This window comes from Pavona decussata, unplaced genomic scaffold (genome assembly GCF_977016875.1).
Source record: "Pavona decussata unplaced genomic scaffold, jaPavDecu1.1 SCAFFOLD_55, whole genome shotgun sequence".
Taxonomy (NCBI): Eukaryota; Metazoa; Cnidaria; class Anthozoa; order Scleractinia; family Agariciidae; genus Pavona; species Pavona decussata.
The window spans coordinates 1017593-1043626 of record NW_028145477.1 but is presented as its reverse complement, the minus strand read 5'-3'; the positions used below and the strand labels follow the sequence as shown (position 1 = coordinate 1043626).

The window sequence follows — 26034 nt, the reverse complement described above, 5'->3', positions numbered from 1 at the left end:
TCTACTAGATAAATTTCTCCCAAACATTTCTATTTGAAGTGGCATACTGAATGCGGCATGCACGAAAAATTCAAGATAGGTCACCACGCAAAATTTCGAGATAAAAACAAGTGTTTCCCGCAGCTTTTATTTCCGGTTCACGCGATTTTACGCTGCATTTCCACTTGGTGTTCTATGCGCGCGACTTTTGATAGACATTGGTTCATTCAGCTGACGCGTACACCTAAATCATAGCGTGTGTGGGTTACGCGCGCGCACGAGGCTAGAACCCCTTTCGAGCCTCCTTATATGGAGAGAATGAGGCTGTCTTGCATATTGGTATACGAAGAAGAGAAAACATGCTAACTAAACGCAACAAGTTTATTTTCTAGCTGAAAAACGCAGGAGCAGTCGAAAAGCGCTCCAGTATTCAAGGTCGTTTCAGTTTGAACTTTGAACGAAACACCCGTAGTGTTCTTTGTTTGAACATTGTGTATTTGATCCTGATATCTTCAAGTGACTAGTTTAATAGGTATTCCCTGAAGCAAACATAAAATCTTGCTTTCTCTTGGCAAAACGCCTGGATTTTTAACACATAAGGTGGCGTTGAAGAGTGCCTGGCATTTTAGTTTTTTGGAGTTTGGCCCACGGTTCGGCCTCTTGACATTTGGGGTAATTTAAAACAACTTTTCAATAACAAATGTCTTTATTCAAACAATTTTTTGCCACTGACACCTTGAAAATTCCTGGTCCACCTCCTCAACTGATTCACTGGAAAATTTGGGGCTGAAAAAGATCATTTTATATACGCAGTTCATGTGACTGGGCCGAGACAAAATGTTGTTAACCACAGGTAACCAATGAAATAAATGACTTTATTCTCTATTTTGCTTTTCCACCAAAAATGATGGTTCACAATATTATGCATCAAAGTATGAAATATATTAAATACAAGTGCTTGCTAAATTCAGATTGGCACACATTATCTCCCAGGAGATGTGCTTCGTAATTCTTTTGCAGAGGGAGGGGAAACTTGTTCAACAACATACCCTTTTCCCTATCTGGTCGCTAGACACATGAAAAGCAGTTAAATTGTAAACGTTTGACGAAAATCCTGAAGGCTGACCGGTTTTCTGACCGCGCGAGAATAGCCTTTTTTCTTTTTTTTTGGCACTTGACCTATTCTCGCGCGGCCAGAAAATCGGAAACACAGTTCCTAGGCAGCATAGAACAAGTCTCAATCAGTACTTTTTTCGCAGTGTTTTTTGTGCTGTATAAGATGAATCTATAGAGTGCTTTCACATGACGAAACGGCGGCCATGTTGGTGTCCCAAAACAAAGAAATGGCGGCCATGTTGGTGTCCCAAACTAAACCTCTGGGAATTGAACTCTATTTTTATGCAAAAACTTTCTTTTGTTTCAGTAAACCAATATGGCCGGTAGTCACGTGAATGAAAACGCTCTATTGATTGTGTGACTGTTTGTTACGCTAAACAGCATGATTTTAACTTTGGAAGGTGAACGACAGACATCTAAGTTACTGAGGCGTACTTAACTGTGTAGCAGCTGTTAGTTATGCTACACAAGATGAAGCTAACTTTTAACTTGGAAAAATAAATCTTTGAGTGTGACAATTAGAAGGCGGATTCCTAAATTGCGACTCAGTCTCAACCCAAACCCAGTGAGTTGCCCAATTCCAAACTCGCAAAACTAATCGAAGACTGATTTTAACCAGACTGCGAGCAGTCCTTTTTTTTTCCTTTTTTCACGCGCGCAAAGCGACTGTAAAATTATGCATCTTAGAAAAGTGAACGAGGAGGGATTGGGGAGAGCGAGGTCTCCAAGCGATCCCATGATCCCCACTCGTCCCAGACTCCCCGTAGTTTGTCGAGTGGGGAATGGGTAGCACTGTACCTGCAGTACTGTTGCGCACGCCACCGGACACAGTCGGTGAACGAAATACGCCAGTCTAAAAGCCACATGCGTTGAAGTCCGTTGTTCGTGTTTCACCGTTTCAAGAAATTCAACATTTCTCCTTCACTCAATTATTGGAATAATGCACTGAGCTGTAGAATTTAAGTAAACCATTTCTGTCTGACGTTACGTACGTTTTTCATGAGCTATCAGGGAGCTTAAGCAACGACGACGGCAACGGCAACGAAAACGTCACCTGAAAATATAACGTTAGTTCATTTGCGTTACTTATTTCAACTCGCTCAACTTTTCCAAAAATGGCGAACTATTCAGTAACCAAATTGGTAGGAGTGGCGTACAAGTTAAGAAAGAAAATGAAAAATTCAACCTTTAATGTGATCATTTCACGTTGTTGTTTTGCAGAGGACGGTCAAGAAATGCACCAAAATGTAAAACGCACGTGCAGAGCGATTGTTTTTGCTCATTAAACCTACTGTTTTGCGGCGTTGCCGTTGCCATCGTCGTTGCTTAAGCTCCCTGTTTCCTTAATAAAACCCAACCATTAACTTGGGAAGAATACATTGTACATTGCCATCCTGTAGAAAACTGCAGCAAAAAATACCCAGCGGTATAAATATCACACCTTTAAAGCTTCTGAATGCCGGCTACTAAATGACAGTATCTTAGATATAAACTATAGGTTCCCCTTTTTGCACTCGGGCAAAGTCAAGCGTACACAAAAACATTCGAGACGTTAGCTTGTTCACTGTGAACAAATTTCTGAGAGCAGTGAATGGGGTGACAGAAAACTGGGAATCAAAGCAAGGCTAAAGCTCCGTTGTATCTCTCCCTGATTTCCCCACTAAAGAGCTCAAAGGCCAGCGTGCTATGGAAGCTGCCTGCTACACATGCAAACAAAACGTACATGTATGGATGGTGGGGGGGGGGGGGGGTAGGGGGGCGCAAGGCAATTCTAGCAGGCAACTTTCAGCACACTCTCAGGTTTTTCTGGCTCAATTTTCTTTGAGCAAAAAGAGACTTATCGTAGTGTAGTTTTTCCTGCTACATTCCTTGAGAGGTTACCCTGAGAAATAGATTATTTCTTAGTCCTATAACTCACTCATCAGAGGCTTGCAGCCTGTTACTTAGTAACTGAAGCTACTGTCACGCAATATCACAAAAGCGACTGTCCCATTCTCCAGTAAGTTCTTGTTTAAAAAGGTGCATATGTAGTGATCCAGTATGCCTCGATTGAGGTAGACAGTAAACGTGCCTTCAATTGGAACACAAATCTGGCCAAGATCATGTAAATTAGCGACGTAACACACGACATCATGTCATGTCACACAAATGCAAAATTTGTCACGCAACCGATGACAGCAGGTCTTGGTGGTTTTGCAAAGCTCTGTGATGTCGCTCTCAGGTGTTCAGCTTCCAAATGATACGTTGTGTGGGCTGTGAGTACCTGCTACTGCCAGCAGTAATGGCACGTCACTATCATCCACACTGAAATAAGACAAAACAAACATGAAGAGTTAAAAATATTCCATCACGTTTATTCCATCGCGCATATGCCACACATGACATTCCAAATCCAGCAGTATGCAGGATGTTTGTCCCATGAACCTACTTTAATGGCCTTAGCTCCCACGAGTCTCCTGTAGCTCAGTGGTAGAGCTCGGAAGGTCCCGATAGGAGCACTCGGATTTTTTCTCGATTATGCCTGTGTCATTTACTGATTAATACATCATTCTCATTACAACATAGTTCTAGTTTTGGAGCGTGTGGATAAAATCCCCGTGATCAGAACAATTACATGTATCTTTTGTGGTGCTGTTTACTACGCTCTATAAGCTGGTTCTAATTTTGGAGTCCATTGATAAAATACAAAATTACCTGAGCATGCTTGTGAGTTCGTCACGAGTCAAAGCCTTTCTTCTGTCTCTTAACCTTTCTGTCAAAACCTGTAACAAGAAGCATGCCAAAGTTGAACGTCGTTTCTACCTACTCCTCACCAAAACCTGGGTTTGTGAGGATAAAAGGCTTACAAAATAAAAGTGTGGCAAAAAGTAAGACCTTTTTATAGTCTAACAGATAAAGGATAATTATAAAATCGTTGTCATTCCTCAACTTTAGTAAATGCTTTCCCTTTAACAAGTGCAGAGTTCTAATTTAGAATACTAGTGAAATGTTGGTTTCTGAGGAGAGGCAGGAGGAGGGGGAGTTGGGGGGGGGGGGGTGAAGTTGCAACTAGAGTACCTGGAGAATAACCTCTTAGAATATCGAAACTCAATCCACATATGAAGCTGAGCCTACAGTAAAGTAGAGCAGAGTTATCGTGCCGAGTAGAGTCCAATCATGTCGAGCAGAGTACAGTAGTAAAAAACGAGCCAACATGCGCTAGGTCAGTTATGTACCAAACCCTTGAAATGAAAAAGGTTGAAGCAAGTCACCTACAATCCTGGCTAATATTTTCTGAGGCAGATACGGAAATAGCGTTTACAGGGCATGTTTGTGTTCTGGATATCTATAACCAGTCACCATAAGCTTGGTGGCACCGCCATCGCAATTTTTTGGAAGCCTCCCCAACCCCCCCCCCCCCCTCCCCCAAGAAATGTTGATAGCCACTGAAATCATTCGGACTGTACATAAACACAGCAACATGACAACATTGCATGGGGGCTGGGGGTGGGGAGGTATTTCGTGTTGAGTTTTGGAAATCGTCCCAACATTTTTGGCCAGGATTGCAGATGCTTTTTGAGGAACTAAATGTACATTAAGTACTTGAGTTATCCAATACCAAAAGCAAGCATGCCAACATACCTTGCTTTTGAGGTGAATTTCTTTCAGTTTATCCTCCAAGTGCATTAGACACTAAAACAAACAGCATTATGGTTAAACTTTTGAGTCTATAGATGAAATCCTATTTAGTTTTCAAGACCATTCAAATGAAAGCTTTAAGCAGACTTATTCTTGTGGTGGTGTTTCTTACAATGTAAAAGGAGGTTCTAATGTATAAGTCTGTGGATGAAATCTTATAAAAATGTGAGCATTCAAATGAAAGCTACTGAGCAGTGCTTTCCTGTGGCACTACTTAACATGCAGTACAATGTGATTCCAACTTTTGAGTACAGTGTAAAAATGAAACCATCCAGAAGCAAAAACTTTCACATGGTACTTTTTTCTGTGTTTTGCCTTTTACAGCTTTGAGCTTAAGTGCTCCTGAGAAAGAAGAAGGTTAAAATAACAATTCAAGCGGTGCCTGCAAAAAAAGTCCCAAGTTCTGATAAATTGCTAGATTCTTCTTCCAAAATAATTGACTCTGTATTTGCTTGTGAAATGAAAGGAGAATTTAACCTTACATCAAAAAGTCACTTAGGGCCTTATTCCGAGCACCCCTTCAATTTATTAAAATATAGCAGTTCAACCTCAGGACTGGAAAAATGTTTGCTTATAGTAAGGAAACATTAAACATTACAGCCAATGAAAAAGGTACTTACAAACTCTGCAGACATTTTTATATCCCAGAGACCACAGAGAGAAGATAACATGTTGAAGACCAAGTTGGACACTTCCACCTTTTGTACACGAGGCTCGCTGAAAAAACAACAAAATGTTATTTATACAAGGCATTCACTGTAAGACCTGCATTTTATGGCTGAGCACTCTTCTAAAGAAACTAATACAAATATATGGTGTTTTAAGAGTATTTTTGTCAAAGTAACAATTCTTTAAAATGTAGGGAAACTTTTAAAGGGGAAAGCTAATAACAATTATTAATTATCAATCAATGAATGTCTAATGAGCCAAAAGCTCATTAAAAATATGTACATGCTGAATAAAATACAAAAAATAAAAGTATGAAGAAAGTAGTACAAATACAAAAATTAATTAAAAGTGTTCTGTTCTTAGAAGTAGCTTCATTGCTCTGCCATTCTATCAGTTGAAACTTTAAGCACGCAAGTGGACTTCATCCATACAAAATTGACACTGTTTAATTGGTTGACATTGTTCATTTTCACACTTAAACTACACTGTACTATAAACTTGAACTTACAACCTTAATAATTTGCATTTGATAATGGTGACAGGATGATGCCGAAACATCATGTTCTTGCGTTAGTATTTCTTTTAAATTTTTTTTCCATATTTTCTTTAATTCAAGTGCATTATCAATAAAACTTCATGACCTACTTAATTTTGATTTTCCTTTCATTTAAGTATTTATTCCTTTCCATGACCTTTAAGTATTAATAGCAAAAATCATTATTATTACCTGGTTGGATTTTTCTTGTTTTTCTTCATAGACACAAGCTTGCAAGTCCTATAATTGAAACATAACAGTAATTAATACACAACTACCAAAGTGCATGCATACATACATTGTACTTGGTAATCTTACACAAATCACTGATTGTGACCTTACTAAGAAAATAACCAGGATTCTAACATTCTTGAGCAATTTAATAATATTGTACCGTTAACAGAAATGTACATGTAGTTAACAGACTAATACATTCATTTTATAAAGCTAGACAATGATTCTTCTCTTACACTGCACATGATGTCATTCATTTTGCCAATAACATAATTTACATTGCTTTAAGACCAACAAAACCTGTTATTTAACCTCTTTATATCAATGTTTCAATAAGATTAAATTTAGAAATACAGTTGACTATAAAAATTAGCGAAAAAACGGAACAACGTTTCGGTGTCATCTTGGCACCATTATCAAGTAAAGAATGCAACAGAAAAGATAATTTATACAGAAAGTAAAGGTGTGAAATAGAATAAATTAAATTAAGACCAAAAGTAACTGTCCGGTGTTCATTCAGAGAGGTGTTATAAAGTGAGAGTTATGTCCGTTAGACAAATAGTTTCGTGCGAATGGAGTCTGACTGGGTGTTTAGACTCAGTTTCTTCTTGCGGATCCTAAGCATTTCAAAGATTAAGCAATCAAGCTTTCCCTGACATTCCTTATGCTATTTCACACCTTTAGTTTCTGTATAAATCATCTTTTGTGTTGCATTCTTTACTTGATAATGGTGCCAAGATGACATTGAAACGTTGTTCCGTTTATTTGCTAATTTTTATAGTCAACTATATCAATGTTGCCAGCAATGGTAACTTACCACTTATCAGTGTTGGCAATGATACACACAGCCTCTGATACAGGATCATCAACAACTGAATGCTGTAAAACAGAACCACAATCAACACTTCCCAAACACTATTGTTATTTTCTCACAATGAACAAAGTCAATGTAGATTGTGTCCTTGAAGTAACATAATGGTCTGCTGTATCCTTGTTTAGTGGTTTTCTTCCAGCACTTAAATTTACACTGCAGAATTAAATTCTCTGATTTCTAAGATGGTTAACTTTATGGAAATAATGTTAGCTGTAAACAGCCTGGTGAAAATACAACAACTTTTAAATTTGAGTTCAACTTACATGTAACTGATAAAAAAAAGACACTCTACATGCCAGCTTAAATTTCAGCAGTACTACTGATATTTACCTGCAGTGCGAGTTTCAAGTCAGTTGATAAGCTGTCTTTAAAATCGTTATCTGGTACACCTTGAAGAACCAAGTCTGGTAAGTAGCTGTCGCACATGCTAGACACAAAAAGATAAAAATAATGTGAGCAAACCTTTGTATTTTCAGCTCAAGTAAAGCAATCAAATCCACCAGAAATGGTACTGAAATTTTATTACAAAAAATTATACACTTGCACTGTATCACTTAGCTGATAATAATTATTTTTAACTCACCCAGCAAAAAGCGATCGTCCAAAGTTGTTAAAGCTTCTCCACTCATCTGATTTGCTGTAATTAAAATATATTCACATGTAAACAACAGCTTATTTTCAGCGGGCCTTTCCGAAAAGCAATATTTTATTGCTTATAGAAAATCCAGGCACAGTTACATGTATATGAATGTATATACAATACATTGTCAGATTCTGATATCAGGATGAATGTGGTGACATATGAACCAAAATGGCAACAAATAGCACAATGTTTACACATCTACATGTTACCAATCTGGCCCCAGTTGTTCAGAGAGCAGATAACTTTATCCACTGGATAAGGCGCTATCCAGCGGAGCAAGTGTACACCAACCAATACTTTTGGCAAGTTTTCAACACAATCTCATTCTTAAATTTGACATATGCTTCTACTCTTTTCACAAATTATAGGACCATCTGGAAAATTTTGCACACATTTTATCTGGCGGATAGCGACCTATCCAGTGGATAAAATTATCTGCTCTTTGAAGAACGGGGGCCTGATTGTCTGTTGGAAAAACAAGCACACTTGCAGTGGCATATCCTTTGCGTGGGTGCCTTGCAAGGGTCTGAGCATCCCATTCATGCCTTTCCCTTTTGGGCAACCTTTTTTGACATTTTATTATGTATTTATCTGTACCATTCATATCATTATGTGTGTATTGCCCAATAAAGTTTGATAGAATGATAGGACAAAAATAATCTGATACAAAGTGTGTTGAGCTCAAAACTATCTGGTGTAAAATTTCACGTTATTTTTCGATTTTCCACAGATTTCTCTCATTCAATTTATTGCATGTGGCCGATATAATTATTGCCCCATATTATCCGGGACCCTTTCAGTCATTAATAAATTTCAAGAAAACGTTTGTGAGACAAGGGAGTTGGTTGCAAAAGAAAGTGTGGTGCTGCATAGGTGGGGAGTAAAAACAAATGTTTGGTTTATCAACAGAGTTGATAACTAAAGGTAAAGGAGGTTAAAATTGAAGGAGTGCTTGGAATAAGGCCCTAAGTGACTTTTGATGTAAGGTCAAATTCTCCTTTCATTTCTCAAGCGAATACAAGTCAACTTGGAAAGAGAACCTAGCAATTTATCAGAAGTCACTTGGGGCTTTTTTGCAGGTGCTCCTTCAATTATCGTACAATAATATTATAGTTAAACAAAAATTCTCACCTGTTAGGATCAGGGCAGCAGTTTACATCCACAACCTTTGGAAGAGAAATTTCTTCTGGAATCTGTGATTCGTCCCCTAAATGCCCAACAGCCTTAGGAAAATCTACAGGAAGCTTAGCACTTGGTGAATTCAATGGACTTTGATGAATCCCTGAGTCAGCCGAGCCACTGCGTCCATAGGATGCAATTGTCTCTTCAACCTCGGAGCACCTCTCTGGGAGACTGTTTCTAACTAAGGCTGTGTCTGTGTCCTCAGAAAGACAACTGTCTGTCTCTGAGACACAACTGTCTGTCTTGGAGACACGACTGTCTGTGTTCCCATTACAAGTTCTAAATACATCCTTCCTTTGATCAGATTTCACAGATTTTGTTAGGAATCCATTTGCTTGATTCTGTCCCTCACCCTTGCACTCTTCTGTTATAAGAAGTTTTGATAAACAATCCAAACAATGATTTTCCTTGGGAAGTATCTGTTTTGTTGAATCCTGTTTCCCGTGAAGGCTGCCAGAACCACTCACTGAATCAGAAAAGCATTTACATGTCATTCCTGTAGACAGCAAAGCATGAATGTTTGTCGTATCATTGCAACAGTAGCAGCGAAATGACTTGTTGGACAAGTCTGTATCCTTTATGAAGTGTTTCAACTCCTTTTGAAGTCCACCACTAGAGATACCATTGCAAGAACAGTCACATGACAGCAATTCAACACCAGAAAGCTTTTCCACAGCACTGGTGTTTCTTGATCCACACTTTGAACAATGTGTTATTCCATTAATGTGTAACTGTTTTTCAAGTTGTTCACGTAACAACTCTTTGTCCAGTTTGTCTGTCAGCTCGCATTGTTGCAAGCAATTTCCATCACCTTTCTGTTTGCATTTCGAGCAAATTACAATTTCACTTGTTAAACTACAAGTCTTGTCAGAGTTTTCCAGTTCAACACGAGGCTTAATCCCACATTGGGAACAAATACTTTCTTCTCCAATATTCGGACCACTCTCACGAGTGCCATCTTCGTTTTCACCCTCCCTCTTCTGCACATGCTCAAACACTTCCGTGCATCTAATAAAATAACTGAGAATGTTTATAACTTGTTCAACAAGTTTAGAGTCTTTTCCAACCACGACAGTTTTTGCCACTCTCAGAGGGAATCCAATTGCCCCATACAAGTCACTGCAAGAAGAAGATGGCAGGTGCTCTTAATAAGACACAATACTCCAAAATCCCTCATCGTACGGAGAGAGGAGAAATTCCTTCTCTGAATTTAGTCGTGAAGTTTGTCAAATGGTGCTATGGCACTTATTACACTTTTTGACTTTTTTCTGGGATGCTTGATCAAGGATGCATTTATTTGGGGGAAAACACTCACAAAACCTAATCTTTTTTCTTAACAAGATAGTTAAATGGCCTTAGCTCCCACAAGTCTCCTGTAGCTCAGTGGTAGAGCATCCAAACTAGTTATCGGAAGGTCTTAGGTTCGACCCCTGATAGGAGCACTCAGATTTTTTTTACCGAGTATGCCTGTGTCACCTACTGAATAATGAACAGTAGTAACCTTATAGTAGTTTAGTACTGTCTCTTTGTATTTGGTTTTAAAGCAAACCACAATGTTTCCAAATTTCATTTGGAGACTGAATAAATTAAGTTCCACATTAAGTTCCACATGTTTGAACGAGCACTACACTGTTATTTTGGCTCTTCTGTGTGGTGTTTTAAGCTCTATATGTTACACCAAACTAAATCATTTTCCATGCAATGCCGGTGTGTGATGTCAGTGACTATGAGAGTAGAGTAGATTAATAGCTTCCCTTACATTCTTTGACATGAGATACAATTCAAGTGGTAAGTATTCCAGATATTGAGATAAATTCGCTTCAAAATTGACTCGCAATTCCTTCAAATCACTTGCGAGTTGGTCGCCTCGCGGCAAAAATTATAAGCATTTCCTTCTTAGACCTACAGTGTATATAAAGACTTATTTGAATAAATTTTTCATTTAGGAAAGCTTTATTGCCTGTTTTTCTTTCTATTTTCATTGATGAAACGTGACGACTGCCTAATCTTGCGTAAACAAAGACGTCTTCTCGAGAGCGGATCAAATTACTGCCATGTGACGCGAGGATCAAATTTCATCAAAATTTTTGAAATTTTTTACCTTCAGGTTCCTTTTTGGATAATCTTTAATTCGCAGCTAGGGTATTTTATTCGACAATTAGAAATTCTAGCTATTCTAGACCAAAGGAGTGCTGTTTCTTTGACCCAGTAAGTTGCCTATTTTTACTGCACATTAGGTTAATTATTAACAATATGCTTATTTGTGAAATTGTCGAAAACACGCGGGCTGCAATGGGTTAAATAAACTTTCAACACCTTCCAGCGTTCATGGTTACTTACCCCAGCTGAGCCCACAATGGATTGTATGGATGGGACTGGGCAAGTAGATCCAGCTGTAAACAAAACAAACAAAACGATCTATCTTGGACAATGTACAATTCATGTAAATACATGCGACAGGCAATCTTTTACCAACAACACAGAAAATGTAATCATCTTAAACCCCGAGTTTCACCACCAGACAATTAAATGAGGGATATCAATAATTTTACACAATAGGCCAATCTTTGCTGATGCCATTGTTTACATTTTTCCTCATTAGCATACAACTTGACTCATAGAAGCCACGGCCGTATAATGAACTTATTGCAAGAGTTGAAAGAGCTGATTAAGTTGAGCAATTTGTGCAATTTTCAGCTCTTTGCAAGCAATATTGAAGGAAATATCAGCCATCAAAATCTGCGAAATTGCTGGGTGGCAAAAAAGTTAATGAGCCATACATTAACTGTAAAATTTCAAGTTTTTAAGAAGAAAATATCTCCGAAACCATTCAATGTATTGGGCTCCAATTTTCAGAGAAAACTGAAACTGTTATGCCCTTTCAGTATTCAGAGTTTTTATTTTATTAACATCATTACATAGTGATAAACATATGTTAATGACGCAAAAAGTGTAAACAAAGATTCGCCTATAGAGAGATCTAGAATTACAGTATGTTTATGGAAAATGGCAGACATGACCACGTGACCATGCTTATCCTATATTTGCCACTCACTGGTTTCAGTTTCACAATAAAAATGGATGTGTTAGCATCAAAGGTCAGAATTATTTTGCATTATTCTCATCTGTGTAATCATTTTTTCAAACAAACATAAACGCGAATCTCACTTTTGCTATTTGCCGTAAATGCAATTCTAAATCTCTCAAATATCTCGATTTTTCTACATGGTACATCAGTTCTATAGTCATGTTGACCGCATTTACTTAACGTTTCAAACCACGAGGGCGCAGCCGAGTGGTTTTAGACCCGATAAAACATGTGCTGCAAGTTTTTTGAAAGGCTTCAAAAACATTCCTGGAAAAGCATGTGCCAAGAGAGTTCATAACAATGATGCTTTTATGAAGCTTGGAAATTAGCATTTGAGAAAAACATTAAACACAGCGCATAATAATATAAAGGAGGAGGTTTTATCGAGTTTTAAAACCACTGCACTTGATGTTTTATCGACCATTTGATACATACATTGATACATACATTAAGTGCATCAGATGTAAAGGAACAACAGAATTTGTTAATATTGTTTCTTTTTATTAAATAAAAATTAAAAATGAAGTACAAGTGATGCCATCCTTACTGTTTTGGATGAGTGCTTATCCAAGAAAGCACGACTAGGAGCTGTTCCAGCAGGCATCACAGTTGACACCCATGCCAGGTGGTGTTGTAGAACAGCTGTTAGTACAGCAGCCATGAAACTGGATTTAAAAAAAAGTACACCAAAAAACACTCAGTTAGTCTCATTTTCATTTTCAAGTTTCATTTTCTTGCCTTTTCCTTCAATGTACATGTGGGAAGGGGAGAGGGGATTCTGCCATGCAAAAATCGTTTTTGTTCTCTCTTATTGTTTGAGGTCCGAGAAATTAATTGTTTCCTTGAAATCTGCCATCGAGATCCTCAAGAAATTCCTCGAACCTTGACACTCAATTCTCAATAACTTTAAGGAACAAGGATCGAGTTTTAAGTCAAGACTGTCAACTTACATTTCCACGGTACCTGTAACATTTCTTAATATTTGCACAAACTACACCACACTTCATGACTTTTTCAAAACTTTAACTGGAAAAGATTTGGTACGGTTAGTTAGGCCGCATCAGATTTGATGCTGCCATAGCAACCAATTTTTGACGGGCAAGTTTTCCAGATTTCAGAACGTCCCTGTTTTCGATGTACAAAATTAACTTTCTTACAATAAATGCCATTGTGTGACAGGTTATGCACTACATGTATCATGTACGCTCCCTTCTGTAGGGCTGCAGAATTTTTTTTTAAGATGTTGAGTTCCGTCATTACAAGGCATTAATAATTCCTAAACTACCAAAGCTATTTTTTCTTGTTGTGCTGTCTGTGACTATAAAACAGTCAAGACTTACAAATTTGTTTCTCTGGTGTTTCCAAGTCTAAGACAATCAATTAATTGAACCATGAACTTCTCACAAAGCTGTGGACGTTGAGACGAATGGGTCATCATGTTCAGCCATACTGGCTCCTGGAAGAGAGAAGATGACATTGAAAAATTACTTGTGATTTAATGCGTCTTTAGTTAGATAACGTCATAGGGCTAACCTCTAGTTTTCCTTTCCAAGATGTTGTTTGATAATTTTATTTTCCTCATCTTGAATAAATATCACATTACGTTATGCTACGTTACGTTACATTACGTGTGCATTTACTACAGTTTCAGCAAACACCGGGAATCTGATACATGTAGATGAAACTTTTCAGTCAATGACACAGATATACTTTTGAGTACTCCCAACAGGAATGGATTAACTATTTTAGAGAAAGAATCTATTGGCAGTTACAGAACATCAACAAAGTTTAATCTGAACAAATATTAATAGCCTTATGTCTAAATATGTATAATTTAATTAAAGCTGTTTAATACCTTGAGCCTTGGTGCAGCAAGAAGATTGTATATGTTCTCTCTGAACTCAGCAACAGCCTGTTGGTATAACAGTTTAAAATCAATGTCATTTGAAATTTGTTTTCAGTAATGCTATCATACATGTACACTGTACTAGATTTACATATTATGTACAGGTCTGTACCTACATTTGAAGGGGTGCACGGAATAAGGCCCTAAGTGACTTTTGATGTAAGGCCAAATTCTCCTTTTGTTTCACAAGCAAATACAAGACAATTTGGAAGGAGAGTCTTTCTAGCAATTTATCAGAACTCACTTTAGGGCTTTTTTTCGGGCACCCTTTCATTTAGTTTGTGAAATCTTACCTCAAATACTTGGCCTGAAAATGATCTAGTTCTTAGGAAGCAAGCATTCTCAATGGCAAGCCTTAGTCTTTTAACATGGGACTCAATCAACGGAAAATGCGCAAAGAAGAAACCTTGAAGAGCCCTGCAGAAAAAAAGCACAAAAACAAACACAACGTTAAACAGAGGAATCTACTACTGAAAAGGCAAATTCATACCAGGGTTACCTTTCATCAGTATAAAAAAGATTGCTTGACATTTCACTCAACATACAAGACAAATCCCTTGGTAATGAAGCCAGCAGGCAGCAACAAAGCCATAGAAATCAATTCCTTCATAAATATTAGATGTAATTTCCTTGAATTTGCCAACAAGGAATTTTTACTGCAAACCTTGTGGCTGGAGAAAAATAAAATTTCCTGACTTGATGCAAAATTCCAGACTTTTCCCTTAGTGGAAACCCTGCCGTACATGTATATGTTACAGGTCAAATTTCAATTCAGGTTAAAAAAATTTTAACCTAGGTTATTTTTTTTTAACTAGGTTAAATCTTTTTTACCTAGGGTTTTTGCATAAGGATACTGTTTCAGTTAGTTTTAAGTAACATTAAGGTTAGGGCTACTAGATGTATTTCAGTGATTAGGGTTAAGCGCTTATTTCAAATGGTTAGCTTTCATGGAAGGTTAGGGCTACTAGATGTATTTCAGTGATTAGGGTTAAGCCGTAAGTTTTAGTGATTAGAGTTAAATGCTCAGTTTGCTTTTGTGTAAGGTTGGGGTTGTTTTGTTTTGGGGTACCCTTAAACCACATTACATTGATTTTCTTTTCATTGATTTTCCTTTTACTTAAGTAAGGCTATGGACTCATTTAAGTTAAAAGATACCTAGAACAATACAGAGAAATGTGCTACTTAATTAAGAAATTGTCTTGAAGAGTGACAGTAAATTGGACACGAACAATGTTACCGATCTTTTTATTTATAATTCATTTCTTGTTTGCAAGCTGATGAAAAGGCAATCTCCTTGGAGTAATCAAAAACATTACTAGTAGCTGTGCATTTGTTTAAACGATTTGTTGAAATAAAAGTTGAAATTATTCCATGTCTTGTAACAACTTTCGTATAGTTATTTTCAACGTGGAGAACTGGTTACTGAGAACGTCAGGGGTAGGTACCGGGGTAGGATGTGGGAGATAGGAAGGCAGGAGAATACAATTTTTTTTTTATTCTTTTTCAGAACCCCCCAAAAATACCATGCCCCTATTTTTTTACTACACCCCCAAAAAAGGGAAAGCCCTTTTTTAGACAGTTGATAGGAAAAAATTACCTAGGTTAAAAAAAAAAATAACCTAGGTTAATATAAAATTTACCTAGGTTGAAAAAAAGTACCTAAAGTTAATTTTGACCTGTAACATATATACTGCACACAGTTTGATTTAAAAATAATGCGTGTAATACCTGCTCTTTTCTTCATTATCACCAAGGGATAAAATAATTCCAATTCCCAGTTTTGGCCTCCGTCTCATCAGTGGAGAAACCTGGCAAAGAGAATTACATGTTAAACAATCAGGAAATTGTATTTAAACTGCGTTAACTACAAAATAGGTTTTCAATCATGGTATAATATCATCCCTCCTTGAATGCATATACATTCTTCAAGCTCGAACTTTCCAAATTTTTGACTTTAAAAATAAACTTCAATCCAATTGGACAAACAATAATTAGGTGACAGTAGGTAAGGTTCTTACTTCACCTAACACAAGAAACTTATTCCAGTCATAAGTAATGTCTTTTACGTACAGTGTAAGAAGCACCATCATGGTAAATTCCTGCAGTTCACTAAATACACTGCACATTTAACAGCTTTTACATGTACCACACCCATATTTAATAATTATGTGGTGAACTCGCACAAAATATCGCCTGATACAGTGCACTTAGCCACAACGGGCCATAGGCCAAGTTGGCTAACGTCTGGGCATATTCTGCAAGATTGAGCAAGAGACGATCTTTATTTTGCCATTTTTCTCTCCGACACACAAATAAATTACATAACAGGATATCTGTTGACTACAGACAACAAATATTGAGTGCACCATGGCCATACAGTACTTGGGTAGTGTTACAATTTGTTGAATGATAGTGTGCTGTTTCCTATTGTACCATGCTTTACTGGATTATACTGCAAACCTACATCTTCTGATAATTCTTCACTTTTGCGTCCAAAACTGCGATCAATGCTGGTGGCGTGGCTGCGATACAGACGTCTGTGGTAACTTCCACAAGGTGAAGATGCAGACGTGAGATTTGATGATAAATTTTCATCCATATAGCCACCTTTAAAGAAATAAACAGACCAAAAATAGTGAGTTAACTCTAATTTGTTTGCCTATTAAAACAGAAAGACACAGTTTGAACCATTTGTTATTAAGGCATTATGCAGACTGCTCTTATGGTTCAATGGTTTGTGGGGTTGACTTGTGCTAGACATTTGCATTGCTTGAGCATGTTAGAGTAAAAGCTGCTGGCCTTACTGTCTTTTCTGTAATACTGCACAGGAGAACCATGGACTTTCTACCATTAGGAGTCCCAAAAATACACGTACATTATAGAGCAGAAAAGAAAGACTCTCGACATAAATCAAAGTGAACTTCTCATCAACCAAGATTAACCTGAGCAATAAAAAACAAAGCCTGTTTGAAGTGAATTACTTGACGCCAGATTTTCTGCCAAGCATTGCTACATGTCTTTGAAATGTTTATATTCATGGGGGAATCGAGAGAATGTGACAAGTCTGCAGTGGATAATTGAAAAGTTTGGGAAAATCAGGGTTGAACAATTGAGGTTTGAATGTACTGTACATGTACTGTTCAGTACTTTGTTGTCAAATAACTTGCAAATAAATTTGACTATTGAACCTTCTTGGGGTTTCAAAAAAATGATACTTAATACTTCTTACTTTCAACAGAAGCAACAAGTCCACTGTCTCCATCAGCTTCAATAACAGGCACTGATCCTGGAACATCCACTGGCTTAGAGGAAACTCCTAAAATAAAATAAAACATTCACAACAGGCAGTTAAGCTTATTTCCACAATTTTTTTTCCACCTCGTTCATTGTTCTTCAGCTCAGCTACATGTATGGTCGGTCAACGACATGTACCGAGAACCCTTCTGTGGGCAACTCTTCTTGTAAGTGGGCATTATTTTGTCAAGCTTGTTCCAAGCCATGCAAAAACACTCTCTTACAAGTGTGGTGATATGTTTTTGAGTCAACGTTCTAGCAACAATCTATTTTTCCCAAGAATTTTCAATCTGATCAAAAGTTCTTACAAGGATTGGATGTTGCAAACAGTTCAAACCAGTGGAGCTTCCAGAAATTTCTTAACACAGTCCAGATTTTCCAAAGGTTGATCCTGTTTCGATGTTACATGTACATGTATAAAACAGTGAAAGTGAAAATAGCAAATATTGAAACTTCTTTAAATATATAATCTACGAAACGAAACTAGAAAAAGCGAATAGCGAAAACTATATTACAACGAAATTCGAAAGCTAAAGACAAAACAAAACGCGGTCTTCGAAAAGGCGAAAACACACACACACACACACACTAAAAAACAACTAATATTAGGCCTGCTTATAAAATGTTTGTACACATATGAGAAATGATAAGAATAATAATTGAACAATATCTGACAATTAGTTGAGAGTGTTGTTTGCTTGTTCTGAAAGTTGTTTGTGTCTTGCTTTTAATTCTCTTGTGAACAGATCCCTCAAGCATTTCATACAAATTAATTTTCCAAAAGATAATGACCTGCAACACAGTCATGAAGATTGAAAGAAAAGATAAAAAGAGACAATCTGTTCAACACTTTGAGAGCAAATACCTTTAAGGCCTCCTTCCTCTTTGGAAAAGCTGTTTTGTGATGACAGAGAGGAACAGTCAGGGTCTATTCTGTTACTATCATCTAACATAGAGTCCGCTTGACTGCTTGTGCTCAAGTACTCATTTCCATCACTGTTAAAATACAACAAACAAAAGACCAAAAATTAAGAAATTGCTCATCAGGGATAAAATAACATGAACAGGGAACATAGTGCTCTTGTCTTACCAACAGTTAGGCATAACAATTCTTGGTTTGACAGCAAAAACATTGGTTAGAAGAAGTTGATGCGGTGTTCTGAAATGAAAAAAAAATAATGTGTTAAACATTTCCATCATCAGAATGCAAGGTCCATCCTATTACCAGTATTGTTTTAGTCAGGTTCTGGCAATTTTTTTAGAGTCAGCTGTAGTAATCATGTCGATCTTTAAAAAAGTTTGTACTAAAAACTTCAGAGAATGGTTGAAATCAAAATAAAATAAAACCATTTAAAACAAACCTTATTTCATGGACTTTGACAGTTTGACCTTTGTATGTCATAGCTACAGATCCAAAGATCATTTCTCCCAGCATTTTGGCATCATGACTTGGGCGTGGATGCTAAAATCACAGCAAAGACATGAGTTGCATCACATTGTTCTCACTAGCTTAATTCACGCAAAAGTAGAGTGTGGTACACATGACCAGTGGATACTTGCTATTACAGTGTCTTCTCCATCAGCATGCATACAAACTATAATAATTAGTTTCAAATGCAGATGGCGTGCTAACATCAACTCCAGTTGCTAGATATCAAACAAGCTACGCTTACTGTTCACTAGCTTTTCTCTATACTTACAACATAAATCCCTTTTGACAGTAATTTTATTAGTTTTTTTTTCTGAGTGATGAAGCTTTTCTCTACACTTGTAAAATCCCCCTTTAAAGTTTAAGTCTTCATTTTTTTTTCTAAACATCATCAGTGTGCACAATTTGATGGACCTCGTAATTTCAATTCATGCACAAAAGCATGAAAAAATACTGCTTAGAAGCTATCATTATTTTGAAAGGTGCACTGTATGCAAAAACTTTGAAGTTCAAAACAAAGCTGACCACACATCCAGTTGCTGCGTACCAAACAAGCTAAGCTAGCTAGCCTGAGTAGCTTTCCACTACACTTGTAAGTCTTTTTTAGGTCAAATTTTTTTTTTTTTTTTTTCTTTTTTTTTTATGGCACCGGCATTTTCAAAATTGATGGTCCTACTAATTTATTTCATACACAAAGCATATCAAAATACAGACCAGTGGCGTTCATTTGAAAAGTACCTACTCAATATCCCCAACAACAGAATTTAGATGGATTCAATGAACAGCATAACTGATTAATCGCTTCCATTTGAGGCATTGCCATATCATACTTTAAATAAGGTTTCAACCACAGACTCAAACGTTTGAACCACATTGCTCTGCATAACTTTTAGAAGGATTCCATGCACAAACTCAAAAGTCAGAAACATATCTGACTTCTCGACATTTCACGCCAGAATTGATGTCTGCCACTCACCTGTAATTTGGGTTTGTTTCCTTGTTTAGGGTCCATCTTTGGCCCCCCTGATAAACGCTTCTGTTCCACATCAATGCTTTTGTTGTGTCCTACATCCTGGTTACACAACCATACCGAAACAGTCAAATTGTATGTTGACATCAAATCTCATCCTCATTTATTATTTCTTTCTCTCTTTATTCATTTACAGATTCACACAACACTTGGTAAGGTGCAAAAACAACAGGACACAAAGTCTCCTACTAGGCTATCTCACTGACCCATCCCTTGAACATTATTAAGGGGAAGTATCATTGGGTTTCTTATATCTTTTGTTTAAAATGATAAATTCAGAACTTCAATCAGCTGCCAAATAATTATAGAATGACGAGAGGAAAGAAATCAACTCAATTCTTGAAAGGAATAACTTATGACCTGTTCTAGCGCATTTTGGAAACAATAATGTGAGAACTTGAAAACAATAGCGAAAAATTTTTCTAAGTTTCAATCCATACTGGCCTACTCTGTTTCTGGCCAGAGGCACCAATCAACAGTTTTATTGTATTGGGGTGATAATTTATAACTAACTTGACAATAATTATTTTGTTGTTTCGGCTGACAGACAAACATTTTTGGGTTTTGAAATGACAGCAAATTTGAGTGATACATCCCCTTAAAGTAATGTCCTAACCCTTAAGTACTTACTCCACTATAATATGATCCAATTCTACTATTATAAGTACATTTTAAACATCACAGCCACAATATAAGCCTCGATGGGTAGTCATTCAGGTGCCCGTCACACTGCATTAGCAGTAGCGGAAGAGGGTAAAAGAGGAGCGGGAGGGGCACAAAAAAAAAAAGAGACAAACCAACCAGGAACTCAACTAATACATCCAAAAACTGCTGACGCTTAATGAATGTCAGCTTCTCTTTGTCATCAAATTGGTAAAATTGCATTCAAGTACACTCTCACAATATCTTACTCTATCTAGATCACTGATAAGGTACAAGTGTATGGCGAAAAAGCCCAGCAGCTTTGTATCAGGACTAAAAAATGGAATCACATGAACTAAAAAGCCAGGACATTACCTGCTGATTTAGATCGCTTGCAGTGGCCTTGGAATCAAACTGCAGTGTCTTGCCTTTACGATCACAATCCTTGAACACAAGAACTCTTATTTCATCATGTTCCAATTGCGGGAATGGCCTTTTAAAGATGAGAGAAAGATAGCAATAAGTTTGTACCCTGCACAGTGAACAATCCTAAACTAATCAATAAGGGGGTTAGTTTCTAAAGAAACTGTGGCTTTGCATCAGTTGGGAGTAGGGAAAGACCGAAAACTGTGGAGGAAGGGATTAATTTCAAGGCCATATTCCCCAAAATAATGATGATGAATGCACCATAAAGAGACTGTTGTCACCCACTATGGGTGACATCCACTGCATCATCAGCTGAACACCATCTCCAAAGGATTCCAACCCTTCTATAATCATTTTCAGGATCCCTAAGCTGGCAGACCCACAACTGAAAGATGTTGAGCAACAAGGAGGCAATTAACTCTTCATCCCACAAGACATCACTTCTCCCAACTAAGCCCCATCCAAATTCAGGATGATCCGTTCCCTGCAGTACTCCACACTTCTCTTATAATTTACCCTCTTCATCTATGCTCCCGCACTTACAACTCTTCCTACAAAACTCATCCTAATTATTTTAGTAATAGTCAACTCTCGCCTCGCGGACACTTTGCTATTACGGACACTCCAATAATACGGACAGCAGCTAAATCCCCGGCAAAAATACGTTACAGAGGTTTGAATGAAATAAATACTCGCTATTACGGACTCCTGCTATTAAGGACACTAACCGGTCCCTAGGGTGTCCGCAACAAGGGGAATGAAAAACTATTGTAAAACTGTGCAGCTTAATTGGCAAGTAATGAAAAAAGAAAGTTTTACTATACTAGCATCAAATGATTTTGCCAACCTTTAGTAAAAAAAAATGAGTAGCAGTTAAATAATAATAATAATTTATTTCTAGTGCATTACATTAAAATCTCAATGTTCTTACAATGTGCAACAAGTTAAGGAATACAATATCAATAAAGGCCAATTTGATAAAAGTAGCTAACAATAATTAATAATATTTAATTTCTACTGCGCAACCATGCATTAAAAACTAATTTGGTTTCCCTCACAGCAATACCTTGATACACCTATTTCAGTTGAAGGGCTTGATGCATAACCCACGTATAGTATATTTTTAGGTCGATTTTTATTGTTTTAGTTCAGATTCATTGGATTTCCTGCATGCAGCCCTCAATTCAGTTTGATTCGGAACATTTGTCCAAATGTTTTATGCTTTGCAATAAAAACCTATGATTATGGGCGAGATATTTCCATTTTTATCACAAAACAAAGCGCAAAGTAGATGACGTTTCATGAAGGTATGAAAGGTCACAAACAAAATATCTGGTAAATATGAGCTAAAACAACAGAAAATGATCTAAAAGTCACTGAAGGTCGGTTATGTGCCAAGCCTTCAATTATTGAAAAGTGACTTGCACGCATGCCATAGCAACATTAATACAAAATTTAAATACCCAAAAGCAACTTCCCGGAATAAAAGTATAAATCAACCTTTGTACCTCTGAGAACATGAAAGACAATAACCTAATAATGCAATTAATGCAATATAAATGGATTTGCGGTGGCAAGACAATAAAAGAGATATGTCAAAAATGTGTGTCATGAGTTCTTGAAGTCATCAACCCGCCTGAATAAAGATTATCCAAGGTTAGCAAATATTTTCCTTGATCAAGCTTTTCGAGTCACGAGGCTCTATAATTCCTTCTAGCTGTTCTCCTGAGCGACATAATTCGACGTTAAAAACGCGTCCCACCAAAACAATAAAACTTAAAATGGAGCAATATTGCATGGGAAAAATCCTAATAGTTTAAGTTTATAGAAGTTTGGCGTTTTCGGAGAAAGGATCATATAAATCACTCAATAAATTGATCTCACAAATCTAAAAAATGTTCCAACGGCGAAAGATAAAATATGACCAAAAATTTCCATAACTTACGGTTAAAAGAATTTGCATAAGCTCATTCACAACACAGAAACATCGATGATTCGACGTACGTCGACAATTCTAATCTTAACAACAACACACTTGTAAAACAAAGGGAAATTTTCTGATATTGCATGACTCATCACGTAGTCTCTTCCTCTCTCCAAAATAGAGGAAGAAAATTTTTTTAACCCGTTTATTAAATGTATGTGTACAAGCATATTCAAAATAATAGTACACCATTGCCTGACATGCTGCGTAGAAAGCAGTCACGAATTGACCAGACAAGAATTTAACTGATCTATAAATACTCTCCATTACTAACGGTAAACCCTTTTAACAACGACAGAACGAATGGAAGTGACTAATAAAATTATGGCATTGAAGCTCACCTTTTGGTGCCATGAATTTCGTTCGTTTCGCTGCGAAGCGTGAATACACACAACAAGACATTAGCGGTCGTTTGTAATTACAACGTCTCTAAAACGATGAAATGAAGTATTTAAGGAAATATGCTTACGTTTCGACATTTGTGTGCTTTTTCCCAGACTTTCGGTGTCCAAACGAGAAGAATTTCGACAACATTGGTAGATTTTTCGGCCAAAATTCTCATCTCCGCACACACATTCAACGAGAGAGAGACAGAGAGAATTCATGAGGGTCACATGACGTGCCAAAACACCTTCGCATTCACGTGATTGGCAGAAACTTGGCGGGAAAATCCTGTATTCTGTAAATTGATTGGTTGCGTAATTTTCTAATGACTTGCGCGTGATTCGGAACGTTTCTTAACATTTTGTCCAAATTCGGTGAATTTCTACTCAATGTTTTTACTCATCTGTCACACGATCCACGGAGACGTTGACAAAAGAGTGTTTTGAGCGTGCCGATTCAGGGATTATGAGGGAAAAATCCACGAAAGAATTAAAGAGCACATCACGCACCTGTGATGTGACTAGCCGGAAAATGTGTGTTGTTTCACGTATGCGTTCGATGATTCTTTACACGTTCTTTGCGGAGAAGCAGTGGGTCACGTTGTTATCATATTGCAACATTTGAACTTTAATCTCTGAAGTCGAGCTCGAGTAAGATGACAGTTAAAAAAAAACGATTTTACTAGGTTAACATATATAAATAAAATTGTAAGCAAAAAGTTTTCTTCAGTTTCACAAAAAGTAGCTCCCCTGAATTACTTTGCTTCGTCCCTCAAAACAAGAAGTAATATACGCGTTTGTTTTGGCTGATACCCATGCTATCCCTCCTCGATCTTATTACTTTAACCTGTTCACGTAATCAGAAGTCGGGAGTGAAGGACAGGCAAATAGCAAAGAAAATACATTGAGAGCCCTGCCGGAAGGGGGCTAAGTTTTTTCCGATTTCAATATTTTTCTTCACGTGCGCGCCGTCCTTCACTCACAAGGCATCAACCGACCTGGTGTGTCCTTGAATTAAGCTAGATATTTCTGTACCTTTCTACGGAGATGTTGTGTTTCTTTATCCGACTCAAAATCCATCGTCTTTGTTGCCATGGGAAGAGAAAGGTCGGTGAATAGTGTGCATCATCCTTGGCGTATTTCATTCTTTACTGCGTCCTTCGGCGCTATCAGCTGCCCTTTAGCCAAATCATAGTTACTTATCCCAGCTCGCTTCTGATGGAGTGTAGTGTCCGGTGACCGATCATAAACCTGCGAGTGGTGTTGATGATCGTCATGAGACTAGTGCCAGAGTCGGTTGCTCGGCATCGGGAAGATGGGGGATTGGATGCTAGTGTAGCGCGGAAAAATTCAAAATCAAACAAGGGGGTACCAAGGATGGCGCAGTAGGAGAGCACTGCCTCCGATAAGTGTGGCCCGGGTTCGATTCCCGGACTCGGCGTCATATGTGGGTTGAGTTTGTTATTGGTTCTCGTCTTTGCTCCGAGAAGTTTTTCTCTGGGTACTCCGGTTTTCCCCTTTCCTCAAAAACCCACACTTCTAAATTCCAATTCGATTTGGAAAGTGCTCTGCGCTAAAAAAATTGACACTTAAATAAAAGTGAATTTTTATTTTTATTTTTTCAGCTCTGTAACGGGGATTCTAATTTTGTCTTTTGAGTTCGAAGTGGGTGACTATGTTTCTATTTTTATTTATTCATTTCAACTGTTTCCGTCTGGTAAATGACTGTTTTCTCTGGTTTTGTCTAACTTAATATCTCTGCATGTATTCGGTGGATACAAGAGAGGATCAGAAGGTAACCCTTGGTCCTCTCTTGGTGGACACCAACAGCCGTCTGAAGCCGGACTCCTACGAAGCCGTTCTTAGTGTCGTCACGCAACGCTCTTCCTCCTTGTGGAGAGGAGCGTTACGTGACATAACGAACGACTGCGAACGTAGAAGACACACGACCTGCGCTTGATCACGCACGACCGTCACACATGGATGAAGGGTACTTTCTAAAGAACTCTGTCCTTTTGCGTCGGTGGGGGAGTGAAAAGGAATGTTTGGTCAGATCAACCCAGTTCATAAGGAAAATTTTCCACCATAGAGGGGCATAAATCAGGCTGGCGTTGACTTGTAGCCACGAGAATTAGATTTTTTTTCTGTTCATTTATTGTCGCACGGTATAAATCAGTGTAAAATCTTTGTCATCACTTTCAGCCGGTTTAGTTTTTTTTGTTAGATACGCGTATTTTTTCTTTTAAGTTAGTTTCTCGGCGTCGCGTTACGTAATCATTTATTGTTATTTTCATAAGTTCATTAGGCCTATGATTTTTTGGTTCAAATTATTATCGAAGTTTTGTATTTCGCCTTTCTAAAGCAGTTGTTGTGATTCCAGAGTTGCCGTATAGAGCTTGTAAGTACATGTAGTTCAGTATTTTCGCTTGTGGATTTTTGCCTTTTTCCGGTTCGATTTGTTGTACATTCAGTTTTGTCAAGTTTTTAAGTTCGCGTTTTTAGTTTATTTTTCTTTCGTTAACATTTGTTCTCGGATGGTGAATCGTAAAGTGTTAAGAGACGAATTTGAAGCTGTACCAGGAGTGTTAAAAAATTTACCACTTAGAGAGCTCTGGTGATGTCGGATGAGCTAATCGCTCGACACGTAAGCCTTTGCATCAGTCCTTGGGCAGCCTTTTTGGACAGCTATTTCGCCCTTATTAGGTCTCATGAGCCGGGGTATTGACACAGTCAATGCAGCCAGAGGCGCGCTCAGGGTCCTCAGGGAGCGGCTTTACAACTGATCTCTGTTGGCAGGTTGGCATTGGAAGAGGAAGCTTGGTGAATGAGTGCGCATCGTCCTTAGAATATTTCATTTTCACTGCCTCCTTGGGCTCTCTCAGCCCTTTTATTCTGCCACATTTTTCAATCAAGATAATATAAGGGTGAAGTTGACTCCTGAA

The 26034-nt window shown here is 37.6% G+C and overlaps 1 protein-coding gene across 4 annotated transcripts; it reads right to left on the bottom strand.

Moving 5' to 3' along the window:
- Positions 1–833: 833 nt before the first annotated feature.
- On the bottom strand, positions 834–24345 carry LOC146480159 (folliculin-interacting protein 2-like). 4 transcript variants are annotated; one of them, XM_085110017.1, is made up of 24 exons: positions 23179–23326; positions 23051–23080; positions 20675–20792; positions 19604–19699; positions 18560–18660; positions 18289–18357; positions 18064–18197; positions 17134–17220; positions 16369–16511; positions 15633–15712; positions 14198–14321; positions 13854–13910; positions 13339–13454; positions 12546–12663; positions 11251–11303; positions 8860–10029; positions 7669–7722; positions 7416–7512; positions 7029–7090; positions 6170–6217; positions 5394–5490; positions 4717–4767; positions 3790–3857; positions 834–3399 (listed from the first exon to the last, which is right to left on the bottom strand). In XM_085110017.1, exons 1-24 carry the CDS (start codon positions 23241–23243, stop codon positions 3321–3323), a joined length of 3117 nt encoding a protein of 1038 aa, XP_084966143.1. In that variant the 5' UTR covers positions 23244–23326; the 3' UTR covers positions 834–3320. The 4 variants fall into 4 exon arrangements, with proteins under 4 accessions (XP_084966143.1, XP_084966144.1, XP_084966141.1 ...); XM_085110018.1 differs by having other exon boundaries at positions 18064–18194; positions 23179–23325; XM_085110015.1 differs by lacking the exons at positions 23051–23080; positions 23179–23326 and adding an exon at positions 24128–24345.
- Positions 24346–26034: the final 1689 nt, after the last annotated feature.